This window comes from Micropterus salmoides, unplaced genomic scaffold (assembly GCF_014851395.1).
Source record: "Micropterus salmoides isolate LMB-PRFRI ecotype aquatic unplaced genomic scaffold, ASM1485139v1 Ms_hic_scaffold_1509, whole genome shotgun sequence".
In the NCBI taxonomy this organism is placed as follows: domain Eukaryota; kingdom Metazoa; phylum Chordata; class Actinopteri; order Centrarchiformes; family Centrarchidae; genus Micropterus; species Micropterus salmoides.
This window is the reverse complement of record NW_024040607.1, coordinates 1-19,687: the sequence shown is the minus strand read 5'-3', so window position 1 is coordinate 19,687 and position 19,687 is coordinate 1. Positions and strand designations below refer to the sequence as shown.

The 19,687-nt window shown below is 47.2% G+C and overlaps 1 protein-coding gene across 1 annotated transcript; it reads left to right on the top strand.

Annotated features, from left to right (window-relative positions):
- Positions 1-4,045: 4,045 nt before the first annotated feature.
- LOC119904744 (stabilin-2-like) lies at positions 4,046-19,280 on the top strand. Its single transcript, XM_038721451.1, is given in 29 exon segments — positions 4,046-4,193; positions 4,195-4,247; positions 4,639-4,712; positions 4,817-4,888; positions 6,685-6,804; positions 6,878-6,922; positions 6,997-7,089; positions 7,316-7,471; positions 7,767-7,886; positions 8,047-8,106; positions 10,404-10,580; positions 10,978-11,067; positions 11,147-11,293; positions 12,023-12,082; positions 12,160-12,283; positions 12,653-12,802; positions 12,886-12,990; positions 13,759-13,866; positions 14,037-14,230; positions 14,314-14,455; positions 14,913-15,046; positions 15,342-15,507; positions 16,713-16,819; positions 16,929-17,048; positions 17,131-17,277; positions 17,590-17,700; positions 17,790-17,921; positions 18,305-18,415; positions 18,715-19,280. Coding segments are annotated over 29 exon segments (3,324 nt in total). The 5' UTR covers positions 4,046-4,047; the 3' UTR covers positions 18,775-19,280.
- Positions 19,281-19,687: the final 407 nt, after the last annotated feature.

Below are 19,687 nucleotides of genomic sequence, written 5' to 3'. Positions count from 1 at the left end.
GGTGATGATGATGGTGGTGATGATGGTGATGATGGTGGTGATGGTAATGATGGTGATGGTGATGATGATGGTGGTGATGATGGTGGTAATGATGGTGGTGATGATGATGATGGTGGTGGTGATGATGGTGATGATGATGATGGTGGTGATGGTGGTGGTGATGATGGTGGTGATGGTAATGATGGTGATGGTGATGATGATGGTGGTGATGATGGTGGTAATGATGGTGGTGATGATGATGATGGTGGTGGTGATGATGGTGATGATGATGATGGTGGTGATGATGGTGATGGTGGTGGTGATGATGATGGTGATGGTGATGATGATGGTGGGATGGTGGTGGGGTTGATGATGTGATGATGGTGGTAATGATGGTGGTGATGGTAATGATGGGGGTGATGATGATGATGGTGGTGGTGATGGTAATGAAGGTGTGATGGTAATGATGGTGATGGTGATGATCATGGTGGTGATGGTGGTGGGGTTGATGATGTGATGATGATGATGGTGGTGATGGTGATGATGGTGGTAATGATGGTGGTGATGGTAATGATGGTGGTGATGATGATGGTGGTGATGATGGTGATGATGGTGGTAATGATGGTGGTGATGGTAATGATGGTGGTGATGATGATGATGGTGGGTGGTGATGATGGTGGATGATGATGATGATGGGTTGATGATGGTGATGGTGGTGGTGATGATGATGATGATGGTGGTGGGATGGTGATGATGATGGTGGTGATGGTGGTGGGGTTGATGATGTGATGATGATGGGTGGTGATGATGGTGATGATGGGTGGTGGTGGTGGTGGAGGTGATGATGGTAGTGATGGTGGTGATGATGGTGGTGATGATGGTAGTGATGGTGATGATGGTGTGGTGATGATGGTAGTGATGGTGATGATGGTGGTGGTGATGATGGTGGTGATGGTAATGATGGTGGTGATGATGATGGTAGTGATGGTGATGATGGTGGTGATGATGATGGTAGTGATGGTGATGATGATGGTGTTGGTGATGATGATGGTGGTGGTGATGATGGTGGGATGGTAATGATGGTGGTGATGGTAATGATGATGGTAGTGATGGTGGTGGTGATGATGGTGGTGGTGATGATGATGGTGGTGATGGTGGTGGGGTTGTGATGTGATGATGATGATGGTGGTGATGATGGTGATGATGGTGGTGGTGATGATGGTGATGATGATAGTGGTGGTGGTGGTGATGATGGTGATGGTTGTGATGGTGGTGGTGATGATGATGGTGGTGGTGTGATGATGATGGTGGTGGTGATGATTGTGGTGGTGATTGTGATGGTGGTGATGATGATGGTGATGATGGTGATGGTGGAGCTGATGATGTGGTGGTGATGATGGTGGTGGTGGTGGTGATGATGGTGGAGGTGGTGGTGGTGGAGGTGGTGATGGTAGTGAGGTGGTGGTGATGGTGATGATGATAGTGGTGATGATGTGTGGTGATGGTTGTGATGATGATGGTGGTGGTGATGATGGTGCTGGTGATGATGATGATGGTGTGGTGATTGTGGTGGTGATGATTGTGGTGGTGGTGGTGGAGGTGATGGTGGTGGTGATGATGATGGTAGTGGTGCTGGTGGGTGTTGATGGTGGTGGTGATGATGGTGGTGGTGATGATGATAATGGTGGTGTGATGGTGGTGGTGATTGTGATGGTGATGATGATGGTGGTGGTGATGGTTGTGATGGTGATGATGATGGTGGTGGTGATGGTTGTGATGATGATGGTGGTGGTGATGATGGTGGTGGTGATGGTTGTGATGGTGATGATGATGGTGGTGGTGATGATGGTGGTGGTGTGGGTGATGATGATGATGGTGGTGATGATGATGGTGGTGATGGTGGTGGTGGTGGTGCTGGTGATGGTGATGATTGTGGTGGTGTGATGATGGTGGTGGTGATGATGGTGATGATGGTGGTGATGATGATGATGGTGGTGATGGTGGTGCTGGTGATGGTGGTGGTGGAGGTGATGGTGGTGGTGATGATGGTGGTGGTGATGGTGTTGAGGTGGTGGTGATGATGATAATGGTGGTTGTGATGGTGGTGGTGATTGTGATGGTGGTGATGGTGATGGAGGTGGTGGAGGTGATGATGGTGGTGATGATGTTAGTGATGGTGGTGCTGGTGGTGGTGATGGTGGTGATGATTGTGGTGGTGATGATTGGGTGGTGGTGCTGGTGATGGTGGTGGTGGAGGTGATGGTGGTGGTGATGATGGTGGTGGTGATGGTGTTGATGGTGGTGGTGATGATGATAATTGGTGGTGGTGATGATGTAATGATGGTGAGGTGGTGGTGGAGGTGATGATGGTGTTGATGGTGGTGTGTGATGGTGGTGGTGATGATGATAATGGGTGGTGTGATGGTGGTGGTGATTGTGATGGTGATGATGATGGTGGTGGTGAGTTGTGATGGTGATGATGATGGTGGTGGTGATGGTTGTGTGATGATGGTGGTGTGATGATGGTGGTGGTAATGGTTGTGATGGTGATGATGATGGTGGTGGTGATGATGGTGGTGGTGCTGGTGATGATGATGATGTGTGGTGATGATGATGGTGGTGAGGGTGGTGGTGGTGTGCTGGTGATGGTGATGGTGGTGGCGATGATGGTGGTGGTGATGATGGTGATGATGGTGGATGATGATGATGGTGGTGATGGTGGTGCTGGTGATGGTGGGGTGGAGGTGATGGTGGTGGTGATGATGGTGGTGGTGATGGTGTGATGGTGGTGGTGATGATGATAATGGTGGTGTGATGGTGGTGGTGATTGTGATGGTGGTGATGGTGATGGAGGTGGTGGAGGTGATGATGGTGGTGATGATGTTAGTGATGGTGGTGCTGGTGGTGGTGATGGTGGTGATGATTGTGGTGGTGATGATGTGGTGGTGGTGCTGGTGATGGTGGTGGTGATGATGGTGGTGGTGATGGTGTTGATGGTGGTGGTGATGATGATAATGGTGGTGGTGATGATGGTAATGATGGTGATGGTGGTGGTGGTGGAGGTGATGATGGTGGTGATGATGGTGGTGATGATTGTGGTGGTGGTGATGGTGGGTGGGTGTGGTGGTGATGAGTATGGTAGTGATGGTGATGGTGGTGATGATGGTGGTGGTGGAGGTGATGGTGGTGGTGCTGATGATGGTGGTGTGATGATGGAGGTGGTGGAGGTGATGGTGATGGTGGTGGTGATGATGATGGTGGTATTGGTGGTGGCGATGGTGCTGATGATGGAGGTGATGGTGGTGGTGATGGTGGTGGTGTGGTGGTGGTGATGATGATGATGGTGGTAATGGTGGTGGTGATGGTGCTGATGATGGTGGTGATGATGGAGGTGGTGGAGGGATGGTGATGGTGGTGGTGGTGTGATGGTGCTGATGATGGTGGTGATGATGGAGGTGGTGGAGGTGATGGTGGTGGTGATGGTGGTGGTGGTGATGGTGCTGATGATGGTGCTGATGATGGTGGTGGTGAGGTGATGTGATGGTGATGGTGGAGGTGATGGTGATGGTGCTGAGATGGTGTGATGATGGAGGTGGTGGAGGTGATGGTGGTGGTGCTGATGATGGTGGTGATGATGGAGGTGGTGGAGGTGATGGTGATGGTGCTGATGATGGTGGTGATGATGGAGGTGGTGGAGGTGATGGTGATGGTGGTGGTGATGATGATGGTGGTAATGGTGGTGGTGATGGTGCTGATGATGGAGGTGATGGTGGTGGTGGTGGTGGTGGGTGATGATGAGGTGGTAATGGTGGTGGTGATGGCGGTGGTGGTGATGGTGGTGGTAATGGTGGTGGTGATGGCGGTGGTGGTGATGGTGCTGATGATGGTGGTGATGATGGGTGATGGTGGTGATGGTGGTGATGATGGTGGTAATGGTGGTGGTGATGGCGGTGGTGGTGATGGTGCTGATGATGGTGGTGTGATGATGGAGGTGATGTGGTGGTGGTGATGGTGGTGGTGATGGCGGTGGTGGTGATGGTGCTGATGATGGTGGTGATGATGGAGGTGATGGTGGTGATGGTGGTGGTGATGGTGGTGATGGTGGTGATTGTGATGGTGACGATGATGATGGTGATGTTTGCAGCTAAAGACCCGTGTCTGGTGGATAATGGCGGCTGCAGTCTGTATGCGGTCTGTAAAAGGACCCGACCCGGCGAAGAGACTGGTCTGTAACAGCGGTTACTCTGGTGATGGAGTCGTGTGTGTCGGTAGGTTCACTGTTTTATTATTCTTTTGTAATCTTTAAAGAATTTTTTCAATTTACTAGGTTCACGTGTTCAAACCCTGCTGAGTAACACCCAGGAGTCCTTTAGTCTCATCCAGCCCAAGCTGGAACCTCAGGGTCTGAGAAATGAAGTCAGTGCTGAAGTCCCTCAAACCAGCAGGGGGCGACTCCACCTGATTGTATAGAAGTCTGTGAGAAACTGTTTCTACTTGTCAGCTGATTTATTCCCTCAGTAAACACTTTCCTGATGAGTTTCTGGTCTCAGTCGCTAGTTTCAAGTCTTCTTCAACACAGCATGATGTCGGTCTGTGCTCAGAGTGAATCTGTCGTGTGATGTGTTTGAGTGTTGCAGGAGTTTTGTGTTTCTCCTACAGAAATAAATCCCTGTCTGGAAGGAAACGGCGGCTGCCACTCGGACGCAGAATGTGTTCATGTCGGACCAAACAAAGTAAAAAGGGATTTTATTCTCGGACCTGAAGGTTTAATACAAGCCGATGTGTGCTGACGGTGAGGCGCTCACTGCTCTCACGTTTACTGTTCTCTTTAACTCAGACTTCCTGCGTCTGCAGTGAAGGTTACTCAGGTGACGGGCAGAACTGCATGATGATCAACTTGTGTCGAAAGGTGAGTTTTGTCTCGACTCAGATTCAAACTGCGTCAGTCGTTGTTTGGACAATGATTAAGTTTCATTTCGGAATTATTTGATGTCAGTTTAGTACTGCAGGGTAAAAGTACTGCAGGGTAAAGGTACTGCGGGGTAAAAGTACTGTAGGGTAAAGGTACTGCAGGGTAAAGGTACTGTAGGGTAAACGTACTGCAGGGTAAAGGTACTGCAGGGTAAACGTACTGCAGGGTAAATGTACTGCAGGGTAAAAGTACTGCAGGGTAAAAGTACTGCAGGGTAAAAGTACTGCAGGGTAAACGTACTGCAGGGTAAAGGTACTGCAGGGTAAAAGTACTGCAGGGTAAAGGTACTGCAGGGTAAACGTACTGCAGGGTAAAGGTACTGCAGGGTAAAGGTACTGCAGGGTAAAAGTACTGCAGGGTAAAGGTACTGTAGGGTAAAAGTACTGCAGGGTAAAAGTACTGCAGGGTAAAGGTACTGCAGGGTAAAGGTACTGCAGGGTAAAAGTACTGCAGGGTAAACGTACTGCAGGGTAAAAGTACTGCAGGGTAAAGGTACTGCAGGGTAAAAGTACTGCAGGGTAAAAGTACTGCAGGGTAAAAGTACTGCAGGGTAAAGGTACTGTAGGGTAAAAGTACTGCAGGGTAAAAGTACTGCAGGGTAAAGGTACTGCGGGGTAAAAGTACTGTAGGGTAAAGGTACTGCAGGGTAAAGGTACTGTAGGGTAAACGTACTGCAGGGTAAAGGTACTGCAGGGTAAACGTACTGCAGGGTAAACGTACTGCAGGGTAAAAGTACTGTAGGGTAAACGTACTGCAGGGTAAACGTACTGCAGGGTAAACGTACTGCAGGGTAAAGGTACTGCAGGGTAAAAGTACTGCAGGGTAAAAGTACTGCAGGGTAAACGTACTGCAGGGTAAACGTACTGCAGGGTAAACGTACTGCAGGGTAAACGTACTGCAGGGTAAAGGTACTGCAGGGTAAAAGTACTGCAGGGTAAAAGTACTGCAGGGTAAAAGTACTGCAGGGTAAAGGTACTGCAGGGTAAAGGTACTGCAGGGTAAAAGTACTGCAGGGTAAACGTACTGCAGGGTAAACGTACTGCAGGGTAAAGGTACTGCAGGGTAAAAGTACTGCAGGGTAAAGGTACTGTAGGGTAAAAGTACTGTAGGGTAAAGGTACTGCAGGGTAAAGGTACTGTAGGGTAAAAGTACTGGAGGGTAAAGGTACTGTAGGGTAAAAGTACTGCAGGGTAAAAGTACTGCAGGGTAAAGGTACTGTAGGGTAAAAGTACTGCAGGGTAAAAGTACTGCAGGGTAAAAGTACTGCAGGGTAAAGGTACTGCAGGGTAAAGGTACTGCAGGGTAAAAGTACTGCAGGGTAAAAGTACTGCAGGGTAAAAGTACTGCAGGGTAAAGGTACTGTAGGGTAAAAGTACTGCAGGGTAAAGGTACTGCAGGGTAAAGGTACTGCAGGGTAAAGGTACTGCAGGGTAAAAGTACTGCAGGGTAAAGGTACTGCAGGGTAAAAGTACTGCAGGGTAAAGGTACTGCAGGGTAAAGGTACTGCAGGGTAAAGGTACTGCAGGGTAAAAGTACTGCAGGGTAAAGGTACTGCAGGGTAAAAGTACTGCAGGGTAAAGGTACTGCAGGGTAAAGGTACTGCAGGGTAAAGGTACTGCAGGGTAAAAGTACTGCAGGGTAAAAGTACTGCAGGGTATTAGATGTCATGAGTCTGATAAAGCGTTGATGTGACTCAGTCTGTTGCTTTCATCATCCTTTTGTTTGTGTTCCAGAAAAATGGCGGCTGTCACGAGTACGCCAGGTGCAACATGACGGGTCCAGGAGTTCGTACCTGCAGCTGTATCGGTAACTTTGTGGGAGACGGTCTCGTTTGCAGAGGCACGGTGGGGAAGGTGAGCTGCTACCCCCCCACATTAGATAATATGATAACCAGTGGACTTTAAACTAACTGCCGACTCTCTGCAGCAAATCGTGAGGAGGGGGCTGAGAGACTTTTACCTCGGGCTGATGGTGAGTCAAGAGACGTTTCATCTGACGCCTCCTGCTGGTGAAATAGACAAGCTGAAGTATGATCTCTGTTTCAGATGGTGGAGGTTTCTCTGAACGGTCGCGGCCCGTTCACCGTCTTCGCTCCGAACACAGACGCCTACGCAGCAGACAAAAACGGTGCCGGCAAGGTGACTCACCTCAGTCCTTGCTTCTTCTGAAGAGACTAAATCTTTAGCATCTTAGCTGCGTTAGCTAGCGTAACAGTTATGTGACAGTCTAGCAGGTAGAGTTAGCCTCCTTTGTGTTGCTGCGACGTAGCAAACGGTGGCGATTCATACGGACGCTAAGATGAGAACGCCTTGGGTTTTCAGTTTCTATGCTCCGACTTTATTTCTTTGTGTTTTTTCGTTTCAGATGAAACCGTTGTTGTCGGCCAAATATATAGAAAAAGCCGGCGCCGTCCTGCGCAGCCACATCGTCATGTGTCACACTCTGGGGCCCGCTGACCTGAGCCGACCTCGGAATCTGACTTCTCTGTCTGGACTCGTCCTGACGACCAGGTCCACCCAGGTGACCAATCAGTGTCCAGGTTCATCTCAGGGCTGTAGCCTTCAGGACGGAGGTCACCGGGATTATTTCTGGGAAAATGACCATGTTAACAGTCCCGTATTTTTAGAACCAGTGTATTTATAGATCAGAGAATGTGCTGCTGCATCTTGTAGTGATCACATCACTGATTTGGTCAGATGCCTGTGTGATGCAGGGCGGGTCTCTGTCTGATGTTTTAGATTTCTGTTGTTGAATGAAGCATGAATGAGGGACAAAAGAATGTCCTTTGGTCTGTTTGTATGTCGGATGTTTTCAGGACAGCATCTTCATCAACCAAGCTACAGTGACGTACAGCGACGGCCCCAGCATTAACGGGATCTTTCATGAGATCAACAGGATTCTGTTTCCTCCTACTGAAAAGGAGTCGGATGTTCCTGTAAGTGCACAACACGGCTGCAGATTAATCCATTCATTAGTTTCTGATTGATCATTTTAGAATGTGGTGTAAAATAACAAACTGTTATCCTCTGATGTTTGAGTCGTTTCAATGATTGATTTAGAAGTTTTATTCTGTTTTCCTGCTGGATTTACCACAGCTGAACCTGACTGATGTGGCTGATCGTCATGGTTACAAGACCTTCTACAAACTGCTCGAGGTAAGACGTTAGAAACGTTGGTGTGATGAAGAAGCCCGTCATGGTTCAGGACATGTTTTGGTCATTTATTCATTCTAATGACTTAATTTCTTTTTCCAAAACAACAGCTTTCAGTTATCAGGATTAATCCAGTTTGATTTGGATCAGAGACATATGACATATAAATCCCTGTAAAACGCTCCACGTCTCCAAGCTTATTTACATTCACTCGTTTATCTCTGAGGACAAAATTCCATGCATCCATTTACCACCACTTACATTTACATTTACTGACGCTTTTATCCAAAGCGACTTACAATTGCTCTACATGTCAGAGGTCGCACGCGTCTGGAGCAACGAGGGAAGCATCTTATCTATGTGCCATCAACCCCCCCACACCCAGTTTAGACATCCTTCTTCTGTGTCCCAACGTCCACCTGGAGGATCTGAAAACAGTTCCCCGGCCTCCACCTGGAGGATCTGAAAACAGTTCCCCGGCCTCCACCTGGAGGATCTGAAAACAGTTCCCCGGCCTCCACCTGGAGGATCTGAAAACAGTTCCCCGGCCTCCACCTGGAGGATCTGAAAACAGTTCCCTGGCCTCCACCTGGAGGATCTGAAAACAGTTCCCGGCCTCCACCTGGAGGATCAGAAAACAGTTCCCCGGCCTCCACCTGGAGGATCTGAAAACAGTTCCCCGGCCTCCACCTGGAGGATCTGAAAACAGTTCCCTGGCCTCCACCTGGAGGATCAGAAAACAGTTCCCCGGCCTCCACCTGGAGGATCAGAAAACAGTTCCCTGGCCTCCACCTGGAGGATCTGAAAACAGTTCCCCGGCCTCCACCTGGAGGATCTGAAAACAGTTCCCCGGCCTCCACCTGGAGGATCTGAAAACAGTTCCCTGGCCTCCACCTGGAGGATCAGAAAACAGTTCCCCGGCCTCCACCTGGAGGATCAGAAAACAGTTCCCCGGCCTCCACCTGGAGGATCAGAAAACAGTTCCCCGGCCTCCACCTGGAGGATCTGAAAACAGTTCCCTGGCCTCCACCTGGAGGATCTGAAAACAGTTCCCCGGCCTCCACCTGGAGGATCTGAAAACAGTTCCCCGGCCTCCACCTGGAGGATCAGAAAACAGTTCCCCGGCCTCCACCTGGAGGATCAGAAAACAGTTCCCGGCCTCCACCTGGAGGATCAGAAAACAGTTCCCCGGCCTCCACCTGGAGGATCAGAAAACAGTTCCCGGCCTCCACCTGGAGGATCAGAAAACAGTTCCCTGGCCTCCACCTGGAGGATCTGAAAACAGTTCCCCGCTCTCCACCTGGAGGATCAGAAAACAGTTCCCTGGCCTCCACCTGGAGGATCAGAAAACAGTTCCCGGCCTCCACCTGGAGGATCAGAAAACAGTTCCCTGGCCTCCACCTGGAGGATCTGAAAACAGTTCCCTGGCCTCCACCTGGAGGATCTGAAAACAGTTCCCTGCTCTCCACCTGGAGGATCTGAAAACAGTTCCCTGGCCTCCACCTGGAGGATCTGAAAACAGTTCCCCGGCCTCCACCTGGAGGATCTGAATGTTGCCCCCTTGGGCTCATCCCAGGTCTGTCCAACAGCCTCCCCCACCACCTGATCCATGTCACCACCAGCTGACCACCACCACCAGCTCTTTATGAGTGTTGGAGAGCCCATGACACAAAGGTGGTCATTGATCTTGGGCCTGAAAGATTCAGGTATCAGCTACACTGAACTAACAAGGTTTCTTAGTGAAAATCCATGAAAAACATGGGGCAGCATGCCGTTCCTCCTAATCACCCTCGTGCAGGTTTCTCAAACGCGCCCCAGATGAGATGAAACCCACCAGCAGAACTGTGGAGTCCACAGGTCCAGAGACTCCGAGACGGTCAGATACCTCGAACGCTATAAGACAAGGAGAGACTCTAGTCCCTTTCCATGGAGTTTGGCTTCAGTGCTGGTGCTGCAGAGGTGATCCCAACTCTATGTGGAGGCTCTGGCCTCCCATTATGGATTATGGATTAGTTTGCCTCGGGGGACCAATGGGTGACCAGGGTCACCAAGGAACAAAAAGCCTCTCCACCATGACAATGTGCCGAGTCTCGAAAAGGGGACGCAAATACAAAAGTGTAATTCAGGGGCTTTGTTCACCAAATTTGCATATTATTTCTTTAATTAAGCCAATTTTCGCTACCCCCCCCTGCAGCTTGTGCATAATGATGACTGAACTGAGGGGAACTCGGAGATCTCTTGTTAAACAGTGAACTACATGTTTCATTCACACAGTGATGATCTGTGTATAATTGTATCAGGACACAGGAGTGATGAACCTGGTGAATGATGGGATGTACCAGCCGGTGACCGTCTTCTTGCCTTCAGATGGCGTCATGGCGTCTCTGCCGCAGGAGCAGAAGGACTTCCTGTTCCACAAAGACAACCGACCACAGCTTGTGGAGTACATGAAGTACCACATCCTGCAGGCCCAGAAGGTGAGGAAGATTAAAATAATAACAGATGCTACAAGGTGCTTCAGAACAAGGCAGTTAGAAATGACTTGGGGGGAAATACAGCATTCAATAATCTATGGGATTCATATGGAGGTAGAATTGTGCATCGTCTGCATTTAATGAAATCAGCTGGTGGAAAATAAGGTTTTTTCACATAAAACCATGTATCACTGCAAAATCTTTGTTCATAGATAATGAGATCTTCAATTTGTGATCTTAATAAAAGACTGGACAAAGTAAAGTTTAGGGGGGTTGGCAGCAAACCTGGACTGAGGTGGTGGTTCAACCACCAGGAGGATCTGAAAGCTGTGGTGTTTTGTGCAGCAGCATCAACCGTCCAGCCTCTGTTTGTCCTCAAACTTTTCTTCCCCTCACTCAGATTTATGCTGAAGGTTTGATCCATCTGGACTCGGCTCGGACTCTGCAGGGTTCACCGCTCTCGTTCAGCTGTGGAGGAACAGACAACATCGTAAGTACAACAGAAAACAAACGAAGAGGAAGAGTTGTGAGCCAGCACTCACTGATCGGGCTGTTTCTTCTTTAAACAGGGAGAAATCTTTGTTAATGATGGAAAGTGCCGGATCGTTCAGAGACACCTCATCTTTACTGGTGGGATCGCCTACGGGATCGACTGCCTGCTGACCCCGCCCAGCCTCGGAGGACGCTGTGATGAACAGACGACCTTTGACATTCAGGTAAATCCTCACCTTACTGTTTGCTAAATCCGTAACACACCCAAAGACTAGCTGGAATCTACCAAGACTGCACATACCACCATTTTATCAGTCTGGCCTACCAGAAAGGAGCCCGTACTCTACCGCTGAGGAAATCCTGAGGTGGCAGATGGGTAGACTATTGCTGCTTTCCATTTACCTCGAAAGTTGGAGCTCAGGACGTCTGTTAACAAAACTAGGAAAGGAGTTGGATGCGTTTTATTATTACAAGTCAAGGTAACAGCGAGCTGGCCAATGTTAGCAGCACCGGTTGATAAACCACACATGACCCGGTATTTCACGCATAACAGGATCGTAGCAACACGCCCATAGGCAACAGTAAGACGCAGTATTGACTTACTAGATTTATAGCTCAAAGAAATCAAAACAGTCTTTTAGAATAAAGGATTTATAAAAGAGAAACGTGGACCTGAGCAGAGCTCTGATCACACCTGCACAGGTTTCCTGAGCCTCTAACCTCCCCGTCTGGTTCTGCTGCTCACAAAGAACTTTTCCACAGTAATCCTGTGTTTTTAAGGCTGAAGGAAGTCAGCTGATTAACTGGACAACCATTAGCTTCACACGGTGCTTCTGTGTTTTGTAGTAGTTTACAGAGTGTCTCAGAGGTTTTCATGAAGGATTAGCTGTACGGTCACTAAGTCTGACCCAACAGCTCTGACTTTTCTCTTTCTGTTTCTTCTTCTGTGGCAGATGAGCTGTCGACTGTGCTCCTCCTCGACCTCCCGCTGCCCCAAAGAGTCCAAACTAAAGGTCTGAGTCGTCCTCTGTTCATGAACCAGGTCTGTCAGGAACCTGTCTCTGATTCCTTCTCTTTGTTTGGTCTCCAGGAGGTTCAGCGCTGCGACCTTCCCACCGCCTACGTCACTAAAAACACCGGCTGCCGCAGCGTCTGCGCCATCAACTTCTGGCAGCCGAAGTGTTGCCATGGTTACTATGGACGAGACTGTTTGGGTGAGACGAGCGTCTGCTGGATAGAAACCATCTTCCAGATTTAACAACAGCAGAGAGCCATTTAATAAAAACCACAGTCCCTCCAGGAAGACAGGAAGCGCCTAACTTTACTATTTCTGAGATACTGAAACTCAAACTTCTCTCAAGGCAAACTTTAATTTCACGCCAGGGCTCCAGACTGCGACCATTTTTAAGAGCGTGCGAGTTAAAATTTCACGTGTTCTCATTCGTGCGAGCTGATCTTTAGCAGGTCTCTACAGCGCGACTGTTTCGGCTTCCATACGACTCTGAAGGAGTTTGAATAAATATGTTTTCATTGTTCATTAATATTTAGAATTTCCTCTATAACGATGGCCTTTCTCTCTCCAGTCTGTCCCGGCGGGGTCGGCTCTCCCTGCAGTAACCGTGGTAAATGTGACGACGGGCACCTTGGTAACGGTACCTGTACTTGTGATGCGGGTTTTGAGGGCGTGGCCTGCGAGCTGTGCAGTGCTGGATTCCACGGATTCGCCTGTCAAGGTGAGCAGCAGTCAGAGTGTTTCCTGTCTGATGTCTGCAGGTTTTCTGATCCTGACCGTTTGTTTTCTTGGTCTGGTTCTCAGCCTGTAACTGTTCAGAACACGGGTCATGTGACGACGGGCGGAAAGGTACAGGCGTGTGTTTCTGTGAGCCCGGTTGGACCGGAGAACGCTGTGAGACCCCGCAGGGTGAGTTCAAGAACTATCTTCTTCTTATTCTGACCAGAGGTGTCTCAGGAGGTCGCCACTAATCACAGGGTCGGTGGTTCGATCCCCGGTTCCTCCCGTCCCGATGGTCAGACCAGCAGCTGGTAGCATCCAGGTGTGAATGTGTGCGTGAGAGCTTTGGATATAATCATCAGATAAACCTCATTGATCTCATGCAGCAGAAGTACAGCAAGAGGAAGTTAGTTATTAGTATCTTAAAAACAAGACAGTCAAAAGCGCCAACAGACGAACAAACTGACGTCACAAAGTTCAGCAGCAACAAGAGAAATTCAAGCTGCTTCCTCACTTCCTGTAACATGGGTCACTTGATCCAGCCCAGCAGGCAGCAAGATAAAAACAGGATCAATGAAAAGAATAAAACTGAGTCACTAAAACAACACCTATAGATAAACTTTACCTGCTGTGTGTCCAACAGATTAAATGTGTTTGCAGCTTTGCAGTGTTGATGATGGGCAGAAACATGTAAAGGAAAAATCAGAGATTACTGATTCTAAATATACAACGTACGTGAAGTATGAAAATGTTGAAGAGCATTTTGTTGCGTGTAGATGGACTGTGCAGCTCTTTAGTGTGTAAAATGTGAATAGTGTTATTAGTGTTTTGTACACAAGAGACCTAAAGATGACGTTAGATTCACGTTACTGTTGCACTGCTGTCTTCTGCTGTTGTGTGTGTGTGAAACAGTGTGTTGTGTAATCGTCGTTCATACATGGTCTCTGTTTCCTGCAGCTGAAGTCTTTCAGTGTTCTCCGCCATGTTCTATAAAAGCCGTGTGCCGAGAAAACAACACCTGTGTGTGTCGGCCATTTTATGAGGGAGACGGATTCACCTGTACAGGTAAATCCACAGAACTCAGACGTGAAACAGGTGTTGAATCATTCGGTGTTCCTCTTCCCGAGGACGTCGTGATCTAACTCTAACTCACTGTTTCCATGGCAACATTAAACTTCCTGTTGACATGCAAAGCATTGCGGGTACTATAGAATGATATCTCTGTCTCTCTGTAGCGGAAGACATGTGTCTGTTCTGGAACGGCGGTTGTGCTAAAGGAGCCAGGTGTTCTCAGACAGGAGAAAAGGTGAGCTGCACCTGTCCTAAAGGTCACTCTGGAGACGGGTTCACCTGTCAGCCCATCGACCCCTGCGTCTCCGGAGACAACGGAGGCTGCCACGAACACGCCACCTGCACCATGACGGCCCCGGTGAGAAGAGCGTGATGTACTTTACTGGTTTACACCATCACACCTGTTGGTTGCAGCAACACCTGAACTGTCTGTGTCAACAGGGGAAGAGGAAGTGCACTTGTAAGGACAACTACATCGGAGACGGACTCACCTGCCAGGTGAAACAGCTGCCAGTCAGCCGCTGTCTCCAAGACAACGGACGATGTCATCAAGACGCCAAATGTACGGACCTCCACTTTGAAGGTACCTGGATAACACAGTGCTGTGGTTCAATCTCATTGGACATTGACCCATGTTGACCTCCCTGGCCCATTAATAAAGTTATCAGTAAAGGGACATAACAAGTAGTTTACAGCGTTCCAACGTTGGTACGTATTCCATTTATTACAATAGTTAAGTCATTGATAAATGATTCCTAGTCTGCAGTTGTAACTGTTAATAAGTTGTTTTAATTAATGAATTTTAGTTTAGATGTTCTGTATCCAACAAAGCAAGTATCAACCTGGCAACCCAAACGGTGATCTGATAACTGAAGTATTGGAATGAATCAGTAATAAAACCATCACTTACAACTGAAAAACTTTTACTAAGGGGGACCAGTCAGGAAGAGGTACTGAAAGAAAGTCCGTCTTCTTTATTTACTTTATTAATTAATCAGAGCAACAGTCTGCTGGTGTAACGTGTGTGTGTTTGTGTGCAGACGCGACGCTCGGTGTGTTTCACTACCGTTCACATAAAGGTCAGTACAAGCTGAACTACACAGAAGCTCAACAGGCCTGCGCTGCAGAGGGAGGCAGCCTGGCTACCTACACTCAGCTGTCCTACGCTCAGCAGGTCAGTGAACACAACACAGATACAGCAGTTCATAGGAGATGTATGTTTGTGTTTAGGTTATTAAGAGTTGCTTCCTGTAGTGTTTCTGTTGTGTCCTTTTGTATTTGTAACAAGTCTTGTGTGTTATTATTATTTATTTGAAAGCCATCAGTGAGCCTCCCTGCTGCTCTGGGTCACGCACACTGTCGTTTATTCTGACTCGGTCCCACATAGACCATCCTGCTGACCCAGATACTAGAGCGTCTCATGTGGACTCTGTTTAAAGCTGCTGTCTGCTGGTCCTGTTGATCTCTAGGGTGGGTTGAACATGTGTGCGGCTGGCTGGCTGGACCAGGCCCGGGTGGCGTACCCCACCACCTACTCCAACCCCCTCTGTGGCTTTGGACACGTGGGCATTGTGGACTACGGCACCCGCAAAAACCTCAGCGAGACCTGGGACACGTTCTGCTACCGGATGAAGGGTGAGAGAGGAAGTGGGGGGAAAGTGTCAAGTGAAGGGAGTTTACTGAATTAAAGAACAGGCCACACCTGGTTTTCACTCATTGGTCAAAGAGCAAAGATACCGTTTATGTCAAATACGTCATTTCTATGGATGATTGATGACAAAGTGATGTTTACTGTAAAGGGACAAATAACAGATCTGACCTGGAGAGATGTGGTGGAATTATTTTAGTTTTCTCATTGTCATAGAATCAGTATTTTGTTTTTAACTCAACCTAAATCTGTTTTCTTGTCTGATGGTCTCATGATAATTTTTTTTATTACTTTTATTATTTTATTACAAAGGTTTTAGGTTAGCGCTACTGAACTAAAGGAACAGTGCCCTCTAGTGACAGTATACAAGAAAGAGCAAAAGAGAAAAAACAAAACATTAACAACAAAATGAAGGTCTGATTTTATAGAAGTACTTTGGATGTAGAAAACCTCTTAAACCGCCGCTTTGGCTGCTTCTAATCTGCTCAGATCATTAATACAAATATTAAGGTTTAAACATATGTCAGTATGGACATGCTGCACATGATTATTATTATTATTGAGTATTATTCTGTTTGAAATAACTAAACTGCTTCATGGTAGTTTCAGTTTTGTGCAAAAGGAATTAAAGGCCTGTCCCAAATATAGGCAGGGTCAATTCAGTGATTTTAGCAAAAAAAAGCTATTATTCAAAGTTTTACGGTATATAACAAATATCTTTTACAGCTTTTCTACTTGGATTGTGACAGTATAAGTTTTTTGCCAAGTGTAATACATTTTAAGGAACAGGAACAGTATGAAATGATTATGTAATTATTGGGAACTGTCCTTACAAGAGGTATTATGAGTTAACATCTCGTGACAATATAACAGCAAGAAGAGAAAAACACAAACGTGCAAAAAACTATTAGGATGAACGAGGATTAAACAGGTCAGAGGTCAATGACAACGAATGTGTTTGTCAGTTTATCTTTGCGATTAAAAAACTGCCACAGTCATAATTACATTTATAAGAATAAGTATATATATAATCATATAGAGACCAAGTAAAACGTCTTTGAGTGAACTTCACATAACAAACTTGTTTTTCTTGTTATCGTCCGAAATGATGTCGTAACCTAAATTGTGTTGATCCGACGTGTTGTCTGATGTAGTGATCATCAGTAATCAGCTGATATTTGTTCTGTTTCAGAGGTGAAGTGTGAGTGTAAACCCGGTTACCTTGGAGACGGTTTCAGCTGTGTAGGAAACCTGCTGCAGGTCCTCGAATCCACACCGACCTTCTCCAACTTCCTCACAGTGAGTGCACTCGCCGTCTAACAGTGTTGTTCATAGCCGAGTCACATGACCCGTCACATGCTTAGGAGGTCAGTCTGAGGTCAGATGGGGCTTCATTTTTCTTCTGCAGCAAATCCTGAACTACTCCCAGGTGTCGGAGTCGGGGAAGCAGTTCGTGAAGCGTCTCAGTGACGTGATGGTCCAGTCCACGCTGTTTGTACCTGACAACAACGGCCTGCCTGCCAACCAGGTGAGTCCCACTCAAAGACCTTACAGCAGGTACTACACCTCTACCTGTTCATGTGTCCTCACCTGTCCATGTGTCCCCGCAGACTCTGTCTCAGCGGGCCATTGAGTTCCACCTGTCGGAGGGTCAGGCTCTGCTCCTCAGCCAGCTGAAGAACGGCAGTCGGATCAGAACTCGTGTCGGCAGTCTGACCGTCCTCGGAGTCGCTGACCTGCTCAACCCCTCTGCTCTGGTCAGTTATTACTGCTGCTGGACACTAGGGGGCGCCCCGTCCCGTCCCGCCAAACTGTCCTTCAGGCAGGAATTATGAATATCTGGCAGTTTAGATTCAGCTGAGACAGTACAAGCAAACACTAACAGCCGCCTGGTTGGCTGAGACTCAAACGTGCACCAAACATACTTCACTGTCAGCCTGATGTGTTCTTAACGCTACACTGGTTCTAGAAACGGCAGATATTTGAATGAAGTTCTGTGGGGTTCCTTCTGTAGTTAATGTTTTTAACGTCCAGATTCAGGAAGTTTGAAACCTTTGTCGTCTCCTCAGTCTTCCCGTTACATCAACGACCGCTTCATCACAGAATCGGACATCCTGGCTATAAACGGGATCATACATGTTCTCCAGGGACCTCTGAAAGCCCCGCCTCCTCGCCACGAGGTAAGTGATGTCATAATGACGCAGTATTCAGTTTTTTGGTATTCTGAGCGTCTCCATGTCTGAGCGGAGGCCTGCGATTGGTTCTGCAGATGCACGCGGCTCATAAGGCCGGGATGGGAGTCGGGGTGGTGCTGCTGATTGTTCTGGTGGCCGGAGTCCTCTTTGTTGGATACCACTTCTACACCCACAACACTAAGCCCTTCCAGTTCCACTACTTCAAGGTCAGACTGTTGGTAGTTCTAAGTCTGTAGTCTGTCAGTGTGCAGTTGAGACGTAGCTGCTGCCCCGAGGATCAGTAGAAAATGTCCACTGGCACACAAGAGAGTGAAAAACCAGACTTGTTAATATCACTATTCCTTAGTATAAGTAAATTAGTATAAGACATTTATTGGTTTTATACTAACATGTGTTTTACTAAGTAAAACATTAATTTAAGTTTAAGATAAACATTTTTATAACATGTTAGTTAAACATGTTTTACACATTAGGATTAGTACATGCAGTGTAATACTGTCAGTGTCAGTAAAACACATTTGATTAATATAACCTTTCTCAGTTATTATAGATATTCGATGATATTGGTGTAACCTGGTTGTTCTGACAGGAGGATGAAGGGGAGGAAGACGCTCCACCTGCAGACTGCAGTCGCAGCATCTCTAACCCGGTTTACGAAGCGGCTCCAGAACCTGCAGAGTCCAAGACATCTGATGTCACAGTGAGTCAGCAGCTGAGTCGTCGTTTCCTTACAGAATCAGTCAATACGTCGTTTGGATCAAAATGTTATTACATTACATTAATAGCTTGCTTTAAACTTAATTCACGTCTTTACAAATGAAACCAATTTGGGGGTTTTAAATATTTGAAGCTGACATTTTTACAGTTATTGAACAAACGATTTATACAAAATAAGTCACATAGTTTCACGCCTGACGACTGTTGGAGATCAGCAGAAGAACAGTATGACAGAATGAAGCAGTTAGCCGTGTTAACTGCAGACCTACTGTCTGTCTGCAGGCGGAGGACAAACACGAGGTGGTGAACGGAGGATCGTACGACCTGCTGCAGGACGGCTGAGGGAGAAACTGCTGCTGCTCACCGCTGGACTGGAACCCTCACAACTGTTTTCATACCTCTGTGGACTGAAAGTCCTCTGACCAGCTTCAAACGATGTTCATCGCAGACTGCGTCCTGAGACCCCAACTGCCTCCCAAAACCATCCGACTGATGAGGACTCACTGTAGCACCAGTTCAACGCCGCCTGTCAACCAACACTGATGATGCATTCATGACACTTCTGTGTTAAATCCCACTAGTGAAGATTGCCAACTCTTTTCCTCCTGATTACAATAAAAACACTTTTAGTTCCACAAAGTGTCTTAAACCTGCTGCTGACAGAGCTCCTTCAGTTTGGTGTGTTTGACTTTCTTTCTTTCTTTCAACTGCATTTCTGGTCAGGACAGATGCGACATTTAACATTTTAAACTGAGATTTTTGTGCAGATAATGAAAAACAAAGTGAAGAATCATGTAAAAGTGTGAAGTTAAATATTGAATAAACCATCAAACCATGTTGAAGATTCACGCTCTGTGTTTCTAGTGTTTTTCTCATCAAAGATTAAAAACTATGAACAATTTAAAGTAACATTTACAAACTGCTTCATGTTTCAGAATCAGAATCACACTAGGATTTATTGCCAAGTTGGTTTTATACATTCAAGGAATTTGATTTGGTGATAAACATAAACCTATGAATATAAAGATATCTAAAAAATATGAGATTGATAGAACATATACAAGTATTTACATGTGCAATAAATGAATTGTGCAAACATTAACGGGGGAGGGGAAGGGCCAGGAGAGTCAGAGTCAGAGTCAGAGGGGGTCTTTGTTGAGCAACGGGAAGAAACAGTTTGTGTCCAGCTGCAATCTTTCCTGCTCGCCTCCGAGTCCTGGAGGCGTACAGGTCCTGAAGAGAAGGAAGATTGCAG